Source organism: Epinephelus fuscoguttatus, linkage group LG17, assembly GCF_011397635.1.
Source record: "Epinephelus fuscoguttatus linkage group LG17, E.fuscoguttatus.final_Chr_v1".
NCBI lineage: Eukaryota > Metazoa > Chordata > Actinopteri > Perciformes > Serranidae > Epinephelus > Epinephelus fuscoguttatus.
The window spans coordinates 18531328-18550842 of NC_064768.1; the positions used below are offsets into that span (position 1 = coordinate 18531328).

The window sequence follows — 19515 nt, forward strand, 5'->3', positions numbered from 1 at the left end:
CTTTAGCATTGTTAACTACTGTTAGCTTTGTAAGTTCAATTAGCAGTGACGTAATTAGTGCTAATGGGGTTTTGTCGATCAAGAGGCCGCTGGCTCATCAGGGCTACCTGGGGGGAGACCAGAGGGTGGCCACCAAGTTTCCATAGCAGCTTTATCGGTGGTAATTGTCCAATGAGCAGCACTACTAGCTAGCCCCCACCTGACCTGGGTGGTGCACAGCGTAGAGTGAAGGCTAACTAAGAGTGGGCACTATGTTTTCGCACATTCACGCAGCTACCTGTCTGTCTGTCATGAAAGCCAACGGAAAATAAAATAAACAAGAAATTTACATCACAAAACATTCAAATTTCACCTTCTCTAAATAGATAGCACTTTGAATCGCAGTGCTAATGTTCACTGAGTCAGTGGAGCGCTGGACTAAAATGGAGCTCTGTGTAGGAAGTGTTTAAGGCTGCACCCTGTAAAGTTATATATCCAACATGTTTCAGTTCACTGAGATGGAAGAGGGAAGGGATGTCTGTTGTGGTGCTGGGGAAGCTTGAAGCATGAAGACTAACTGCTGACCAGTGGCACACTTCTACTGATGTACAGAACAATCACTATAGGAAAAGACACAGGAGCGCGCATTCACAAAAGGCATCCAAAAGGAGTGCCGTCAATTACAGCTCTGCATTTGTTAAGCGGACACGTCGCTCCTTCTGTTTTCTCTAGTCGGATGGGCTCTGCAGGCTGGGTGGTCATGGAACAACAATCACATCAAAGCGCCCATGACAACACAGTACAAACAGCTTGACAAAAGCTGCATCAACCACGCATCTCCAGTCTGTGTGACACACACTGATGTGTGAGTGTGTGCATGAAGTTTGTCCAGTGTCTCCTGTAGCGCTTTCTGTAGATGAGAACACAGGGGATAAATTTAGTTCTGCTACCCAGGTTTGTTTCTGGGCCCAATCCAAGATCAGTTCCAGTTGAGGAGCCAGTATTAGACACAATGCTCTTTGGACATTTATATCAAGACACATTAGGTCTTCACAGTACAAGGATAACAGTACAGCAATACGGCCTGGCATATCACAATATCCATATCTACTTTCAAGAGCACACTTTGAGATCCAAAGTTAAAGCAACTATATCGACATAAAATAACTTCCATAATCTCTTTATTTCAGCAAGTGTTTTCCGCAACATCTTTCATCAGCATCATTCCAACCTTTGAAGTATCATCAAGGCTGACCACTAACACTTGCTGTGTGAACAACAATCCAGTGTCAATGCAGCGGTTTAGTTTTGTGCAAACAACAACGATGTTAGGCCCCGATCAGACAGAGTAGGAGCCCGTTTTATTAAAGCCTGCCCCGATGAGACACAGCACTTTTTTTTTTTGCTGCTAGGTAAGTACCTGTCCTTCGCTTTAGCATCATTTTGTTGTGAAGTAAACTCATAGATCTGTGATGGGGGATTGGACAAAGGGAAGCTGAGATGCTTGTAGGAACATCAGACCATCAGGAAGAGAAGAAATCACAGGAAGTGCCACCAGCTGGATGATGACGATTGCCTGGATGATGGTCAGTTCAAGGCTTATTTTAGGATGAGTCATGGACAGTTTGGCAATGTGCTGTGAATCCTTTGCCCTAATTACAGTTGGTTAAATATCAGAAAGTAGTTGAGGCCACAACATATTCAGATATGTCTTGCAGCATGCCTAGGGCAACAATGTAAATGAGCTAACATTAGCTTAACATCAACCATGTATGCTACCACTTATTCTCAACGCCACCACAGAAGTCCTGCCTGCCAATTCATCCAATTGGACAATGGGAAAAGTGCCAATGACACTGAGCACGTTCCTGATCTGAGTTTTAGTTGTTGTCAACTCCAGGCGTTCAGGGTGCTCCCACAACAATGACAAACACGAGCTACTCAGCAACGCAAAAGCAGTGCACAAAACGCTTCATTGTCATTGAGAACAACTGAAAAAGGGGGCACCTGTAAGCTCACCTGGTAGAGCGGGCACCTTACAGTACATACAAAGGCTGTGTCCTTGCCGCATTTGATTCCAACCCACAGCTCTTTGATGCATGTCATCTCCTCTCTCTCTCTCTCTCTCTCCCACCTTTACGCTAGAGCTGTCCTATCAAATAAAGGCAAAAAGCCCCAGAAAATATCTTTTAAAAAAGCCTCCTCAGGCCAAAACACGTTCTGTCAGCTGTGAGGAAAACTAGTCAAAGTGTTTCAATTACCAGAGCAAACTGTCCTTCAAACAAATACCAGAGCAGAATACATGGAGCTTAAAAAGTAATTGTAGGAAACCTGCTTTATCTCCTGTATCTTAAACATTGCCACACAGTAAATGTACCAGTCTGCTTTTTTTTTTTTTATCCTTACATTTTCATCCACATCAGTACACTTCTCAGTGTGTTGGTCATCTGTTGGCAGATCATTTTAATTATTTGTGGATGGGTTGAACAGAAAGGCAAGCTACTGAAGCTCCAAACTGCTCTAACTGAGAAGGAATTTTTATTTTTTTTCCACTGTGGGCACATTGTGTGAAATAAGGTAAATTAAACAGCAACTGAATTAAACTGTGAAGCCTTGCCTGTAAGGGAACGCACAGAATAGGAAACACTGCCATCTACATCCTAAATGCAGAGATGTGAGCACCAGGCTTGGGTGTAAGCAGTTGCTGGTGCTGCACTGCTGCCATGTTTCAAAGTTATAGGGAGTACAAGATCACACTCTTTAGCCTTCAATAAAGAGCAAAGAGTTGGAACACAATGCTCGACGCTGTCAGAGGACAATGCTCTTAAAATCTCATTAGCAAGCAGCTGCCAAACTAGCAAAAAGCCCGTGGATGAGAAAGGTGGGGCAGAGGAGCAGCTCAAGGTAATTTGAAATGAATAACAGTCATGGCTACATTGTACTGCAGCTTATGCAAACAGCGAGTAATGCTGAACCTGTTCCACCCCCATGTAATTAAATGTAAAATTACACTTAACACTTTCACTGGCTCCAAACGCCCCGTGAAGCTTTTAATGTGCCGTTGAACACACAAACACAAATATTGCTCTGAATGCGCAGCAGAGGCAATTCATCACGCTAACAAATTGGGCTACCTCTCAGTGCCATTATCCTCCATCAAGGCATCTGTGACTCGTGTGGCCTCCGGGCTGCTGACAAGCACCTCTTGTTAGGTAGCAATCTTGCCAGCACTTTCACAATGGGCCCCAACCAAATTGGCTGACAGGCAAATTGGGGGATAAAAACTAGGGCATCAGCAACCTCAATTCAGTGGGAATGAGTCGACCAGTGCCTTTCACCTTTAAACTATATACTGCTCTTTGTAATTGTCCTGAACAGCATCCTAGAATAGCTTGCAAAAAGCTGAATGCACAAACCTCTGCACATTATTCACAGCCGAGACAATAACCTCAATATAGAGGGTATGAAGAGAGGATGAGGAGATTCAACTAACCAGCCGTTTGAATTTGCACACGTTAAGTACGATTAGTAATCTACCTATAGTCAAATTACATATTCACCTAGTCCCCTGTAGAACAAATAAACTACTCAATCTCATACTGTTTGTAGGGCTGGGCATTAGGGAGAAAATCAAATGATGTGACCAAATACCTCAATGCCAATAATGCTACAACAGTGGTTCCTCAAGGATTTTTTTCCAGCAGCAATGCTGAAGTGTGTTTTATTTTGCAACCCTGGAAGATACTTAGCACGACAGCTGCCACAAAAAGGACTTTAGACACACACTTGTAGACATCAAATTACATTTCATAAAATGCTTCTCACACCTCATATGCTGTTATAACCGCTCCTGCACTTGGGGCAGATTTAAAACATGACAACTGATGTTTCAACCAATGCTGCGACTCTAACATCGCTTGTAAAAACAACTGTAGAACACACACACAACACAAGTTACCTACATAAAAACTGTATCCAAATACTTACAGCGTTTTTTTTGCATGACATCAAAATTAAAAATTGTTGCAACTGCCCCCAGTCTCCCCATCATCATCAGCATTTTCAGTGACAGACACAATTACTCAAACCCTGGAGCAATTCTGATGAGAAAGAGCTGGTATACATTAAGATGTCTTGTTGGTTGTATGGGCACAATAAAGGCCCCAAAAAAGCTGAATGTAAGCGTGTATCCAAGCCTCCACAGACGCAGCTTTGCTAACCATTTACGTCGGAAAACACTGGACTATTGTAAGGTTGACTATTGGTGCTTTCACAAAAGATTTACATAATGAGATCTTTGATAATCATCAGTAATTTGGAAACAATGACTAAGGGCAACGGCAAATAATAGAACAGCTACAACAGTCTGGTAACTAAAGAAACTAGAATCACTTTATTGTAAACACAATTTTCTGAAAAGACATATGTAGTCTTATATCACGATATCAATATAATATCAGTATATCGCCCAACCCCAGTTGTTTGTATGCCTTCCATTGTGCTAGCCGGAGGTGCCCCTGTGCCTGCTGCTCCCTTCCTTCCCATCTCAGCTCATCTAAACATGCCCCAGGTGCCCTGAAAAAGATCTGTCGCTCTCCGCCTTACACACACTGTGCAGCACACCTTGGATTCACACACTCCCCTGCTATGCCTGACACTAGTCCGCTGGGAGGCTCGGGCCTGGGAAATAGCACTTAATCATCAGGGGCTTGACATCAAGTCTCCTGACTGAGGAGAAAGCAGCAAATAAAAAAAAGTTCTGCAAGGCAGAGTTAAAAAAGAAAAAACTAAGTGTGCTAGCTTTCTGGTGTCCTGTAAGTGTTGTGATATGATATGCCTGCGAGGAGGCCTGGCCTGCGAGGCTGGAGTACTGACAAAAGAGCAGCAGCCAGAATAGTCATTACCTTTGGCACTGCTGTGAAATGGCTAATAAGTTGCCGTGGTAACTCCAATCTATTAAACAAAGAATAATGTAATCTTAGGAAACCAGACTGTAATAACCAAGGGTAGGCTCTCACTAAGTTTTTCCTGCTGCAGGTAACTGGACACCGTCTGAACGCTGAATATTTCATACGCTGTTGGACAGTCAGTCGGGGGTTTAGGCAGAGATCACAGCTCCAGCCAAGTGTCTGGTAGGAAGATCAATCACGACTTATTCTCCATTTTCCCACACTACTGCACTCGCTACGTGTTGCTATGCCGGCAGCTGCTGCTGGTATGGCCTGATCTACTTTGAGGCGGACGTCATGTTTTTCGTGTGTGAAAAAGACAGAAGCAGGGAGAAAAGGGGGGGGGGGCACACAATAGCTGCTACTCCCACTAATTCTGCTGGCTTTTCAAAAAAAGCTGAGGTGGTAACATCACATGTGGGGAGATTTCATTATCACAGCACTTAACAACTTCCAGCTGCAAAGACTGTATTATAAAAAGAGGTCAGAAACACCGAAGCATCTTTTCTGAGGTGTTAACTGATATCAAAGTGTTGTTTGAGATAGTGGAGGATTGTACAAGGCATTTTGCGAGACTGCTGACATTTCAGGTGTTAAATCACACATCTCTTGTTTTGGGATTGACAATCAAAAGCCGGCATATCACTGGATGTTTTCTTTGTGTCCTACATGAAGTAATGTCACTGCCTCCGAAAAAGGTCTGAGATTCTGTATCGTGTCCCATCTGTGGTGGTGTTAGAGCTGCCACTTCTGCAGGTTTCCCACCCAGATGATCAGGATATTCACAAAGCCAATGAAAGTGTTGTTACAATTCGTAGATTTGTGTTTTCCTCGGAAAAATTCAGATTATGCTGCACCCAAATTTTGCAGAGTATAAGAGGAGAGGCAGGTGGGAGAGAGCATGCGGGCAAATGGTGGGATCAGCTGAAAGAAAGAGCAGGAATAAGGTAATGTGTTCTGATAGTTTTAGAGCACATTAGGCAGTTTTCCAATGGCTCTTGGGCTGAATCTTCTATTAACCTGGTGAAGCTGCTGGAGTGAGTGTGCACACTGCAGATGGCACACAAATGCTACAGGAGCAGATGGCACAAATACTACAGTCCCAACTGTCTCTTACCTTAAACTGAACATAACCTTTTCAACTTACCTAAACAACTGCAAGACTATCTATTTTTAATCCTGCAACAAACCCAGGTTTCTAATTTGACAGTTGTGTCCATAAGAAATTTTGCACTGCAACCATTTAAGTGCTTTATTTTAGCCATCATATATAGCATTGTGGGTATCACATGTGAGGCAACCAATCCACATGATGACACTATCAGTTACATTCATTTCATCATGTTGGGTCACCAACTTAGTAGTTAGAGGTCGACTGATTGTGTATTTTTGAAGGCCGATATAATAATGATAGTATGGATACAGACCAGCTCATAGCAGAAGGGACCTGCTTTCTCCGGAGCTGTACACACTGGTCAAGTTCCTTTTTGCTCCATTCACCACAACCCTCCCATCTTCCACTCTGGTCAGTGATGTGCATCCCCCGTGACAGGTGGAGGTTGAGCCACTGGCCACACTTAGAGGCAATTTCCACCAATAATGATAGTTTGTACCACTCTTATAGGCAATTTCCGCCAATAACGATAGTTTGTAAAATGTCCAATTGGCGCCAATTACTCAGCCAAACCGATAAATCGATTTACCTCTAGTTGATAGTGCTGCAGACAATCCCAGGCTTTACGTTACTTTACATTAAAGGGTTTAAAAATGTGTTCATGCATTTAAGTATACAGACTTTACATTTGGAAAGCAACACTGGTATTTGATCGGAGCTTTGCACCAGAAGATGTCTAAAACAACTGTTTGTCAAACTGACTTATTGAGTCATTATTGAAGGACCACACATGCCCAAACACACACCGCTTTAGTGGACGTCGCTACTCAACGCCAACATCCTGTATGACACAATGTGAGCATCCATCAAGACCTTGAGCAAAGCTCCAGTCATGCGAGGCAGCAGCAGTTCCGATGCCGACAGGTCGAAGAGAGAGTAGGGATGTAAGTGTGTGTGTGTGTGTGTGTGTGTGTGTGTGAGAGAGAGAGTGTAGGTCTGTGCTGCTATACCCACGTATCCAGCTCATTATTTGCTTGACAGCGACGCTTCTTCTCCCCTCACTCTACTGTCAGAACGGACTCTATTGCCTGCCATAACCAAGGTGGAAAAAATTGACTGCTTCCAAGGAAAGCTGCCCCCCCTTACACAGATGTATGTGCCTCTGTGTATAGCTTTCAGTCTAGTTACATTTTCCTTCCACTAACTCAATAAACTGGACAGAGAATTTGTATAAAAGTCAACTCAGGGGGGCAGGAACAAATCTTTCTCTTTCTGATTTCTTTCTGAGGTGCAACAGCAGCAGCTTGGCACATACAGGTAGTTAAAAAAAGGGATATATTTCTACCAGCAGAGTCAAGAAATTACAGCTCCACAAGGTAAAGTCTAGTAGTCACAACATATTCTCAGCAGAAACCATCTACAGACTCATTGCTTTAAGAAAAGAAGTAATTCGGAGTTGGTTAAAAAAGTGAAATGCATTTCTGAGTCAGGACACAACTTCAGGAATTAATTACTTTCATGAACACAGCAGCAGACAAACAAAATCTTCCTTGAATGCCAACTAATGCCTGTCTGCTCTTAAAATCATCAACAAATATTAGGAAACCAAAATGAGCACAGACAGATAACGGGCAAGTCATATCAGGGACTCGCCTACAAAATTGTGTTTGCATATTGCAGAATAAGCTTGACATTTTGGTGCTTGTAAATCCAATCAAATTGCCGGCTTATTTAACATAATGGTTAGCTGCGGATAATTTGAAGCTGTGCGTGGAGGAAAATCAATATCAGCATCCAGACGGCCACTTCCAATCAGCATCCCCTCTCTGTGCCTGCAGTTGTAAAAATACTTGTTTTCTTTTGACGGTGTCAAAAAGGGTGAAGACATTATAATATGCAATGCAACATCATCAGAAAAACCTGCCTTTTTCTGAGAGCAACACAGACTGATCTCGCCTCTGAGAGTCAACAGAAGATACCAGAATAAATCTTTGAATAATGTCCCAATTAGTATTCCTGGCAAAAACAGTACTCACTGGGGTCAGGTTTATGTGTTAATCTATACAAAAACTCTAGAGCTACGGCTGCCATGCACGTTGAAGAATTCCCGAGAGTGTTAATGATTGTAGAAATGTAGGGCAATGGTTCTCAGGAAGCTGATCAGGATTACACATGGGGTCAAAAGATGACTAGAGGGGGATGAATGTTGCAAAATTCATGAATAGTCAACTACAGCTATATTTCTGTTGTGAATCTCCATGTTGATAAACACACTTTCCATATAAATACACGATTATTTAGCGTTTCATCAAACATTTAAGTAAAGCGTCTAAAAATATATATTTAAAAAAGACATTACTTTGTGGCTGAAATCACCATTTTGCACATTTAAGCCCGCAACAGAAGGCTTCATCCAAGCATTGCTTTATTTTCAGGGTCCCAGAGAAATTCTTTTGAGAACAACAGATGTAGACTACTCATAGCTGCAAGGGCTTTTAAACTCTTGAATATCAAAGTGCGCCTTTGCTTTCTTTTCTGTGACATGTTTCCAAAGAACTGTGCAGACTCAACTGTAGGAACTGATGGCACTTCATAGCCCCAAACTGAGGCAAAGCAGCTCCTATTAAGTGCAGGAAAATAATACCATAGGTGATGTTGGTTAATCCGATTCATGACGGCTGTAAAGAAATAATTCAGTGCTACGATCGGTGCAAATTCCAGTCTCAAAGCAGGATCAAGCTCATCTGAACCATGTGGACCCTCTGGTAGCCCTAAGCCTTGGCCCCATGGCTATAAAATGCAATCAAGTTATCAACATAATTGAAGAGGCAAGTGTCACCCTGAACAAGATGGAGCACCTGTCCTTGAAAATTAATAAATGAATGCATCAGTCGTGCTGCCTGCTTGAATGCCACAGAGTATACCACCACCACAGCAGCCGCAGCAGCAGCAGTAGCAGTGAGGGGATGCTTTGCAGCCAGGCGGACACTTGTGAGCCCATGTGACACCGTTACAAAGCGGAATAATCCTGCATTGTGATGACAGACACACCACACCGGATCAGTTGGCTTCCGGGTTACAAAAGGTCTGCTGTCATGATGAGCACCGGCTGTAATTTTTGCGCGCAAATCTCATCAATCCGGTGTGCATATCCTCTGCTCAGCAAGTTGTGATAAACTCAGGGAGAATCTATCCCAGCAGTAAAATCAATCAATCACATCGACCACCGCTGGGGAGATAACCATTTCAACTTCGCACGCTCAACACTGGATTGTCAATGAATTAAAGCAGTGCAGAGAAATCATGCATGTCTCCCACAAAGTTGTACCTGCAGCTGCAGCCTCCTCGCGCGGCTCTCTGCAGCTGCTGTGTTCACGTTATTGTTGGGTGAATGCTAAACAACACGAGAGTGGTCAAACCGGACCAGCTAGCTGACTGTCACTGGGTTCATCCCGTTTAATGTCAAGGTCCTGTAGACGGGCTGCACATGAGGCCACTGACCTCATAGGCAAAGTGTGAAGTGAAAAACCCTGCTGCTGGTCATTACAGGAAAACAATCTTGAATGTGAGGAGCTAACATAAACACAGCATCTAAGTAGTTGAAACTGTCACTGTGCTGACTTGTAAAGAGTGAAATAACGCAGTGAAAATACCAGACGCTATGTTTAATTTTTAAAAATGACCCCCTGGAGCGTTACGGGCATCAATCTGCCTCTCATTGCCACTACAAGCAACTGTTACCCAGCTGACAAATGTTAGCTAGCTTACCATGGATCAAACTCGTGGATGATGCTCTCGAACCGGATCACGGCGAAAAGTCTGGAGCTGAATCCGGCCAGGCAGGCCAGGAAGAGAATGCTAAAGGAGAGTAAAGACTGCCACCCTGCTGGCTGTGTCAGTCCACCAGACAGGCCTCCTTTGCCCCCTCCTCCACCCGCGGCGCCGGGTCGGCTGTTCCCGTGCACCGAGCCCCCGGCATTGGTGGACGCTTTGTGCTTGCCGTCGCTGGCTGCGTGGTGCTCCGCCATTTCTGCGCGCGGTGTCGGTAGGATTTGCTCGAGCGTCCCTCCTGCCACGCTCCCGTGTCTCCCTCCACTCCGTGCGGTCGTAAACTCCCTTAGTTTGTGCCCGCTCTCCGTCGGTATTCTGGCTCCTGAGTCCCCCGGGTGTATATGTATTTTTAATTCAGTATCGCTACTCCGAGGGGCAGCCCTTACATCCCGAAACGCATACTCATGCGCCACATACCGAGCCTGCAACAGTCAATTCGCTTCACGATTGAACGCCGGTGGATAGGGGCGGGAGGGATGCGGTGGGCGGGGCGCTAGGAAGCTCTCGCGGCCTCTCACAGCTCGACAGGTGCCAGAGGGCGGGGCTTTATATCTCTAAGCCAATCAGAGCGCAGCACTGATGTGATAGACAAATAAATCCACCAATGGAAGCACAGTAAATTATGGCTGCGTCTGATTGAAACAAGGATTATCCCCTGTTATAGATGAATATTGAGTCATTCTGGTGCTCGCTATAAATACAACGCTTATTACTCAGCTTAAAGTTGGCTTTATGGAGCTGAATTAGTCACTTTAACAGAGAATAACAAAGACAAGATAATGTGCACACAGTCCAAAATCTTGAAGGGAATTTGTCTCCTTGCAGCTAAAAGCTATAGGCAGGTGTGTGAAGATAAATGTTCTCTGTGAGTGCAATATTTCTGTTGCCCTTGGATGTTCTGGACTGGGTGGTGGAGAGGTAATAAAGATTGATGTGTCTCATCATTATTATGTCCCCCAGCAAAGACAAGAACACAGCATTCATCATTCTCTTAAACTCAGGATGTACTTTCACAACTTCCCCCGAAGCCTTGAGAGCCTATATTGGAATGAGACACCTTTTTTCTTTTTTTAACATTTCAAATAAATGCTCAAGTTTTTGATTGATAGTATACATTCATTTTGTGCTTGCACTGTTTCATATAACAATGAGACAGAGGCAGGAAGTGTTATTGATTTATCTGAGATGTGATTCAGTCCCAAAGGGAGCAAAACAATAGTCCAACAGTCCTCTTCTGTGTAATATTATAGATAGAAACAACTTTGTTCTGGAGTCAGAGTGGACAAAAAAATCTTTTCTCATCTCCCCTAACATTTGTTGCATATAAAGCTGCTTTGTATGAACCAATCCTGCTGCACAGTGTTTGATCTTATCCTGAGGTTACCCTTGGAGCATTGTATAATCAAAAAAAAAGCCTGTTTCTAAATAAGCAGCAATGTAATTTAATCACTGACCTCCAAAACATTATCCATTAATGCAAAGTGTGAATTTATTGTGTTTATGTATTGCACCTGATTTCAATAACCATTGCTTTGGGTAAGTTATGTTTGAATATTTAAACAGACGCTGCACACTGAGGCAATAACTACTTATCAGACAGTCTGGGTTTTAAAGGGAATGCATGTTTTTCTGTTAACAATGTAAAATAAGTTGTTAATTATGTCCACTTTTAGTACCTTTGATTTGAGAATGGCCCATTTGCTGGTTTGAAAACTTTGCTAATTGCCCTAAATCCCCATCCTTACTTTGCATCAGCAGTGTTTACAGCTCTCCTGTCACCCATAAGATCATGATTTTAAAAAATGCAAATGAAATATTCATGTAGAAGAATTGGACTGAAGTTTGAGCCGGCTTAGCACAGCTGTGCATTGAGGCTATCTTCTGGAGAGACGGGGAGGAGATAAGAGGGAGATGAAAATACAGCGTCGGAGAGACGGGGAAGATGGAAGGCCGATAATAAAGGGGAGTAAAAGGACGATTATGGAAATTGATGGGGGTCATCATGGAGAGTAGATGGAGTGGCAGAAGTGGCGACGAGTTTTGAGTTCATGAAGAGCTCACATAGACCAAAGCCTGGTATCATAGACACTATTATAGGCATATGCTGCAGCTGAAAGCCAGTGCCAAGCAGAATTCACCCACACACAACATACACACAGGCAACCGAGTGTGTAAAGATACAATGCATGCAAACACATGTAATCCCACACACATATGAGCATGCATACCGATGAATACATCTTTATGTAGCGGGCACACACACACACACACATATGCACACAGCTCCTCGATCATTCATCAAGGCCTGCTTATGCTGTGATGAGCGCCCTACCCCTTCACCCTTTCCCCTCTACCTCCACATTCTGAATGAATGACCTTTGAGACAAATAGAAATGCAGGCTGTGAAGATTGCTTCAATCGCATCTATTGTCAAAAGGCCAGGCCTAGATGAAAGCCAGCCAAAATGAGTGCTGTTGCCAGGCAGGGCAGCTTTGCTTTCCTTCGTCTCCAGAGGCAGACTCGAATGTTTGTATTTGCTTTGTCTTTCTTCTCTGGGTTTTTTTTTCCTTCCTAGAACTTTACAGACTCGCCGAGTTTATGCTTGGCATTCTTAGGTGTCTACACTTCTTTACTTTGCCAAAGGCCAATCGTGCAAAAAAGCTTAAGATGCCTGGCATGAAACACTCTTTGCACCTCTGTCATCTCGCTCTGTTTTGACTGCATGTGTGAGAGAGCTAGAAAGCGCAAGGGAGAGAGAGAAAGAGGTGTCACAACTGGTCAAGAAGATTAGAATCACTGTGCCCATTTCTCACACTTTCTGCCGAAACTGATGTCATAAAACATGGTGCAACCGGTGACTCCTGGAAGCCACAAACAGCCATCATCTAGGCGCAGTGCTGGCTGGCTTTAGTCATTTGTCTCAGTGTTTAATAATCTCAAATCTTTCAGTCAGTTGTGTATGGTGTTATGTGAGCACGAGGGACAAAGCAAAGGATCCTCCTTGAATATACTGCCTCTGATGTCTGATGAAAGCAGACTTGCTGTATACTTTTAAAGAGAGCCTCCCATATAATGCAGGTGGTACGTGCACAGCGGGACAAAATCTGGTGTTGTAATTTGTTTATAAGGCACACACTGCAGTGTGAGGTATGTCTGAGGAGCGGGCACATCATGTTCCCGGATCCTGACATCCTTGCAACATACTGTACCTCAGTGGAGGGAGGAAAAAAAAACCAAATTAGAATTGTAGATCCATGTTTTATCGATACCCACTTTTTCCTATTGAGGGTTATTAATGGGGGGGGTTGTATGATATGGGTGGAAGGCAGGAAAACACTGCATTGATTGCCAATCTATCCAGGGATAATACACAGATACACACACATTCACACACTTACAAATGCAGCCACTTAGAATTTCCCATCCCAACAGAAGGCCTTTCTGCTGCCAGCCAGTTCCGAGTCAACTCCTAGCTACTGGTTTCCTGACAGGGCATGCCAAGGACCAGCCAAGGACCGGGCAAAGTCTCAGCAGGGATCTGCCATGGATCTGCTTGGGCCCCATGATGGAGGAACCGCAAATTTTTAGGTGGATGCATCTGTACATAAAGTCTTAAATCCACCAGCTTCCTGTCTTCCAAACCAGTTTTCTTTTTCGATTTCAACTTCTTATTGTCTTTCACTTTACTTTCCATTGCTCCCCTCTAATTACCTTGTGCATCATTTACATGTGGAACCCAACAGAGGGGGGATCCATTCTGTATATTCAAAAAGCATGGATGCTCATTGTGAACACAGCAAGCTTTAAAGACTCCATAGAGTCTGCCTGTGTGATCCAGTGTAACAGAATGATTAGCCGGCGCCTGGGGATCGCCACTGCGCACACCAATCTGCACCACAATCATTAACAGAAATGAGAGCACTTAGATAAAACCGCTTAGCATCCCAATGAGGTGCGGTGTCCAACTGTTATGAACTATTTATTTACCTGTAGCCAACAGAGAGTTAGACAGTCTGCTGGAATAGCTGTACAGCATCATCACAATTATAAAGGTCAAGTTTCACGTGTCCTGAAAACAATTCCTTATTTAATTTATAAAACTATGCATTAGAGGTTTCTATGACAACAGAGTGTAATGACATCTTGATGAGTCAGAGAATGAAATCAGAACAACATGAGGCATGACCTGAGTTAACTTCTACTTGATGATGAGGGGTCTTTCACCGGGTGCACAGGGTTACCTGTGTGGTCTCATCAGTGACACACCATTTCACACTGAGCATGCCTCATTTCTCCAGCAGTCAATGGGGCACGGAGCGGTGGTTAATGTGAACACGACCCACTCAGACCCAGGCAACACATGTGGATGATACTCTGCAACTGCACAACATGTTAATGTTGACTTTGATGGAAGGTGTGCTGGCATGGGATCAGCTGTGGGTTTCACCTTCTATGACAGGGCTGTTAATCTTGATAATGTCACGGTGATCCACTGATTATCAATAGCCCTGCACTACTTAGCTATTCATATGCACCGTGCACATTCAAGCTCAGACTCTGTCTTTAAAGAAAATTGCTTGTTCTGATAGACTATGAAGCAGCATGATAAGTTTCTATATTTTGAAAGAGAATATGGCGTGATCTATCATCCCGGAGATCAGAGAGCTTTTGCTCAATTTATAAGGCTGCATCTGCCTCAGGATTGCATTCATTGCATTCATCTGTCATTTTCCAAAGCACATGAAAAGTTATTTCTCCCTAAGAGACCGTGAGCTGCAGAGACAATGACAGTTTCGATTGAAAATTTCTTTTCATTTCTCATTTGATTACAAAAATACTTTCATCTTCCATGTCTCAGAGAAGGGAACAAAGCAATCAATGTGATAATGTTGTCAATGGAAGCTTTAACTTTTGCCAGTTTAAATAAGGAATGAATGAGAGTGTATCATTGTTTCTGAAAGAAAAAATCAGATCCTTGCATCTTTATCTTCCCCCGAAATCATAATTTCAAGCAATAACACAGTCACAGAATCTATCGTTCAGATTTTTAATCAGGCTTTTAATCACAATAATTATGGCATGAAATTATACAATAATTATGCAATTATGGGATATAAAAAAAGAATCATCTTGCATCTGAGCGCATAAAGCCAGCCATAAATAAAGATAGAAAACTTTTGTCTGAAAACAACTCTCAAAAACATATCAGCATAGAAAACTGCCTGTAAACACCCACAGTTCACCACATTCATCAAGATTGATTCTGACCTGTCGACACAGCTGAAAGTGCCGGCAGTGATGCTTCAAATCCTATTGGCATGCTGCATAAAAAGTTTGTAAGAAAGTTTCAATTGATGGAGTGAGAGAGATGGGGGAGGGGGGGGGGAATAAGGAGGAGGGTGGTACTAACCTGAGCTCAACAGAGATATCAACTGTCTGCAGGCAGAATGTCAGATTCTGAAAAGTTGGCATGCATTTCTACCTCTTCAGAATAACAGCCGCCTTATCAACATTTCCCCGGCTTTGGTATGGTTCGAACAGCCTCTGCGTGATGTCTTTGGAGGGAGCTTGCCATTCAGATATGAGAAATGTAGTGCGTAGAAAACAGTTGAACTTGGTCTGACATTATCCCCACGGGAGAGGCGAAATATGACTCACGTGTTGAAAATTGAAGTACGCCTCCCAATTTCCCAGCTGCCTCAGCTTGACAAATGACCCCTCTTTCACTTTTCTGAGTAGCCAACACGGGCTGTCTCAATTCAGAAGACAACAGATTTATGTGATATTGCTACAATGACAGCCTTGAAGCCTCTGAGGCAAAATTACAGCAGCAGCATCCAAAAAAAATAAAATAAAATCTTTGAAAGTTCATGCAGAGATCATGCATTTATAAGGACGACTGTGTTGTTTCTCACAAATTGTGAATATTTGGACTGAATTCCAAAACAGCTTCCAACTGCACACACCTCACTCTCATCTTGAATTCATCACCACAGACTTTAGGAATCTGTGAAGCTTTTGCTCCACATACAGACCAAATTGAGACTTGTCCTTTTTTGTTTGTTTTAATGCCCTTTTCTATAATGTGCAAACAAATACATTAAATTAAAGGCCAACTCTGGTTTATTTTCTAACCAGAGAGCACTCTGTAAAGGTGGTTCAATATCAAGTGGCCCCTTGGTCAGGACTATGCATCTCTGTGCTCAGCCCCGTGTCCAATCGATTCTCCTCCTGGTTGCCCTCGATCGGTCATCTGACAGAACACAATTCACGCCTCCAAAATAAAGTTAAACTTAGCAGGAATCGCCGATGAATATGGGGGAGATGGAATGAGGTGGAGGAGGGAGGGAGGGAGGGGAAGGATGCAAGATGGGAAAAAAGGGAGACAGGGAGGGAGGGACAGAGACTGCCAGCCCTGTGTCAGCTGCTTAGTGCTGGTGATGTCATCGCTGATCGTGCCTCCACCAGAAGGACACAGTACACACATGTAAAAATCTTAAACACACCAACCTTTGCTTTTTCTTTTTTAATGATTGTATCATGAGACAATGTTGTTAGTCAGCACATACAGGTTAGTGTGGTAAAGCAGAGGTTTGACTGGTATTTGTTGTACTATATCTTGGTTGCACCTGCATCATGGGACATGGTTGCATCTGCTACCGTGGCCCTGCTAAATGCCCACTACCACTGTTATTTTTATTTGACATATTCTATTATTATTATTATTATTATTATTATTATTATATTTACTATTTACATACTACTATTACAGGCTGTTCTTTGCACTGTTCGTATGCATATCTATGAAAAGTAATGCACTAATATTTGTATATAACCAACATAATCATGAGCCAATAATTCGTGTAAATCCAACGTAATTGGGAAGACAGCAATTTCTCAACCAATACTTTGAAGTGAGTAAAGAAGGGAATGGTATAAAAATCAAAAATCGATGTAATGAGGCAGGTTGGGGCGGTGGAGGGGTCAAACAACACAGGACTTTCCCCCAGGAGGCTGGTGTTCTGAACCATGTGAGACCCTGAAGATGCCATGTTCCTTTTTTTAACCCCGACCAAAGTAAGTTTACTTGCCTAAACCTAACCTACACAACTTTATGTTGAGTATGTAACATCATCTTGGGGCACTAATTTGTTAGATATTTGATAAACTACTGTAGGGGGATTTGTTGGGTGTCTGTACATTCAATTAAAGGTATGGTGCCAGAGGCGGCACGGTGGTTAGCAGGGGTTAGCACGGTCACCTCACACGAAGAGATTTCCCCAGGTAGGGTGCTTTGACCTGCGCAGGAGCCCACTGCTCTCCCTGCGTCAGCATGGGCCCTCTCCACATGACATGCAGGCTAGGCTAACAGGTGACGCAAAATGGACTGTAGGTGTGAATGGTTGTCTGTCTCTATGTGTCAGCCCTGTGATAGTCTGGCAACCTGTCCAGGGTGTACCCCGCTTCTCACCCAATGTCAGCTGGGAAAGGCTCCAGCCCTGCCCCCCGCGACCCCTAACAGGATAAGCAGCTACGGAAAATGAATGAATGAAGTGTATGGTGCGAGACCTGCTCTATAACTAAGCACTACAGAAATAAAATTTAAGCAAACTGAATTGCTGTTTCCCACTGTTTCCAGTTTTTATGCTAAGCTAAGCTAACCGGCTCCTGGTTGTAGCTTTATATCTAATGTACAAACATGGGAGAGGTATCAATCTTCTTAGGTCACTCTTAGCAAGAGAATAAATTAGCATATTTCCCAAAATATTAATCTGTCCCTTTAAGGAACAAGATTCAAAGCTAGAAAATCACAGGTGTAAATCATAACAATAAGGATGGTTTTATCCCGCTAAGTGTGCTGGGAAGGCTACTTTGAAAGCAAAGCTTTACAAGCCACCAATTACTAATAAGTTGAACTACAGCAAAGCTACCCTATAAGGAGAAATCTAGTTTGGATAACTTAAGGTAATTAGAAAAAGAAGTTCAATGACTTTGTAAAAAACGATCAAATTGACAGCATGTGGTATGATAATACAAATAAGTCACATGCCAACAGAAAATTAGTTTATTGCAACACGTGCCAACTTGTTCACAGGTCATACATTAACCAAAAAAATAAAATACACCTCTTTACATGGGAAAGTGCAGGAATGTCAGTTTCAGTTTTGGATACAAAGTTCATCCTGTATCGAACGTGACAATGTGGCTAATTTAAACTTCTCTAAGCTGGCTAGCACTCGCCTTTATGAGTTTTCAGATTTGTGATTGTGATCTTTGCAGGAGAGAGTGTATTTACTCTCGGCTTGCTTAGCTCACATGTTTTGTCAGTGGAAGTAGTCAGTGTCATGTATTTGCTTAAGTGAGCACACAGTGATTCTTTCTCAGGCTGCAGGCTGAGATTCGAGACGTTCATCCATGATGAAGCTGTGGCTATGTGAGCACTGAGCAACACCAGCCCTTCTGCGAATGCACTGCACAAAGGTGAAAGATCAAGTGTGTGGTGGTGATGCTGATACGAATGTAGGTGAACTACAAGCAAGCTACTGCAAAATGTAGTTCACTACAAGTCAGTGAAGCCATGCACGTTACCAAAGCCCTGGATCTGGCTCATGTACATTATCAATGTCACTATTTTGTCATTTTCACATTATGATTAATCCCACATGTAACATTTGGTGCTGAAAATGGGTGAAATGCATTTTTATTGTATGTCTTACATCAACTTTGGTTGACCTTTGAGGAAAACATTCTGTACATTAGTTAATAATGAGCTGTCTATAAAGTCTAAAGAGGTTTTAGCGTAACAATGCTGCAGTAGTAAAGATTAACATCATCACATCAGGCTCGCCTCAGTCTCTCATGAACATTAACTGGAACAGGACAGCCATCAGTAAATTATTTTTAAATAGACAAATTAATATGGAACACAGATTAAAGGATATACTGCGCCAAATTAGTCCCAAATCATCATCACACCCTGCATGCAACGAGGCGATGATTGATGCGGGGAATTAAGTGGAATGGCATCGCCCTTGTTGGCTCAAATGATCAAATCATTCCCGCTTGTTGTTGGAAGGGGGAAACCGTAATAAAACTGCCAAGCGCTGGTCTTGCTAAATGTAAGCAAACAACTCTCTGAATGTATCCTCCCAAGACAAACACCTTCACATCAAACATGCTGCCATTTGTGACACAGCTGTGTTTGTCCTTGATAGTTTTTTTTTTTTTTTTTTTGTAGTGGCTCACAAGCTGAGAATATAATGATACAATGGCTCACTCAGGCATAAGGAAATTAAAGTAATATCGGAACCATCGAGTCCACTGCCATCGGACAAAAATGTCTAAGAGGACAGCAGGGGTAATGGCTCCTAATTCACCAGCAGTCTCATCTCTCCGTCTCTAGGCCTGGGCTGCCTGCTGCTCTTATCTTAACAGGCGCATCATCCCCCGGACAATTGCTGCATGCAATTGTGGCTCGGGGCCTTAAAAGTTTCTTGGAGAACGTGACTCCTGCTGCTGAGACTATTGCTGCCAATAGCAAAGCTGCACACCCAGAGTGCTGCTTTGTAATATGTCAAGTGAACATCCAAATCATACGAGTAGGGGAGGCTGGGGTTGACTATTCTTTTACGTATTTCTCTG

General features: G+C 43.0%; 1 protein-coding gene across 1 annotated transcript in view; it reads right to left on the bottom strand.

Annotated features, from left to right (window-relative positions):
* The window catches only part of LOC125904246 (dolichyl-diphosphooligosaccharide--protein glycosyltransferase subunit STT3B), a 118097-nt gene extending 107776 nt beyond the window's left edge, over window positions 1-10321 (bottom strand). Inside the window, exon 1 of the mRNA XM_049601529.1 lies at window positions 9811-10321. Coding sequence (XP_049457486.1) covers window positions 9811-10070 — 260 coding nt within the window. The 5' untranslated portion in view covers window positions 10071-10321. The remainder of the gene's footprint in view (window positions 1-9810) is intronic.
* Between the last annotated feature and the right edge of the window lie 9194 nt (window positions 10322-19515).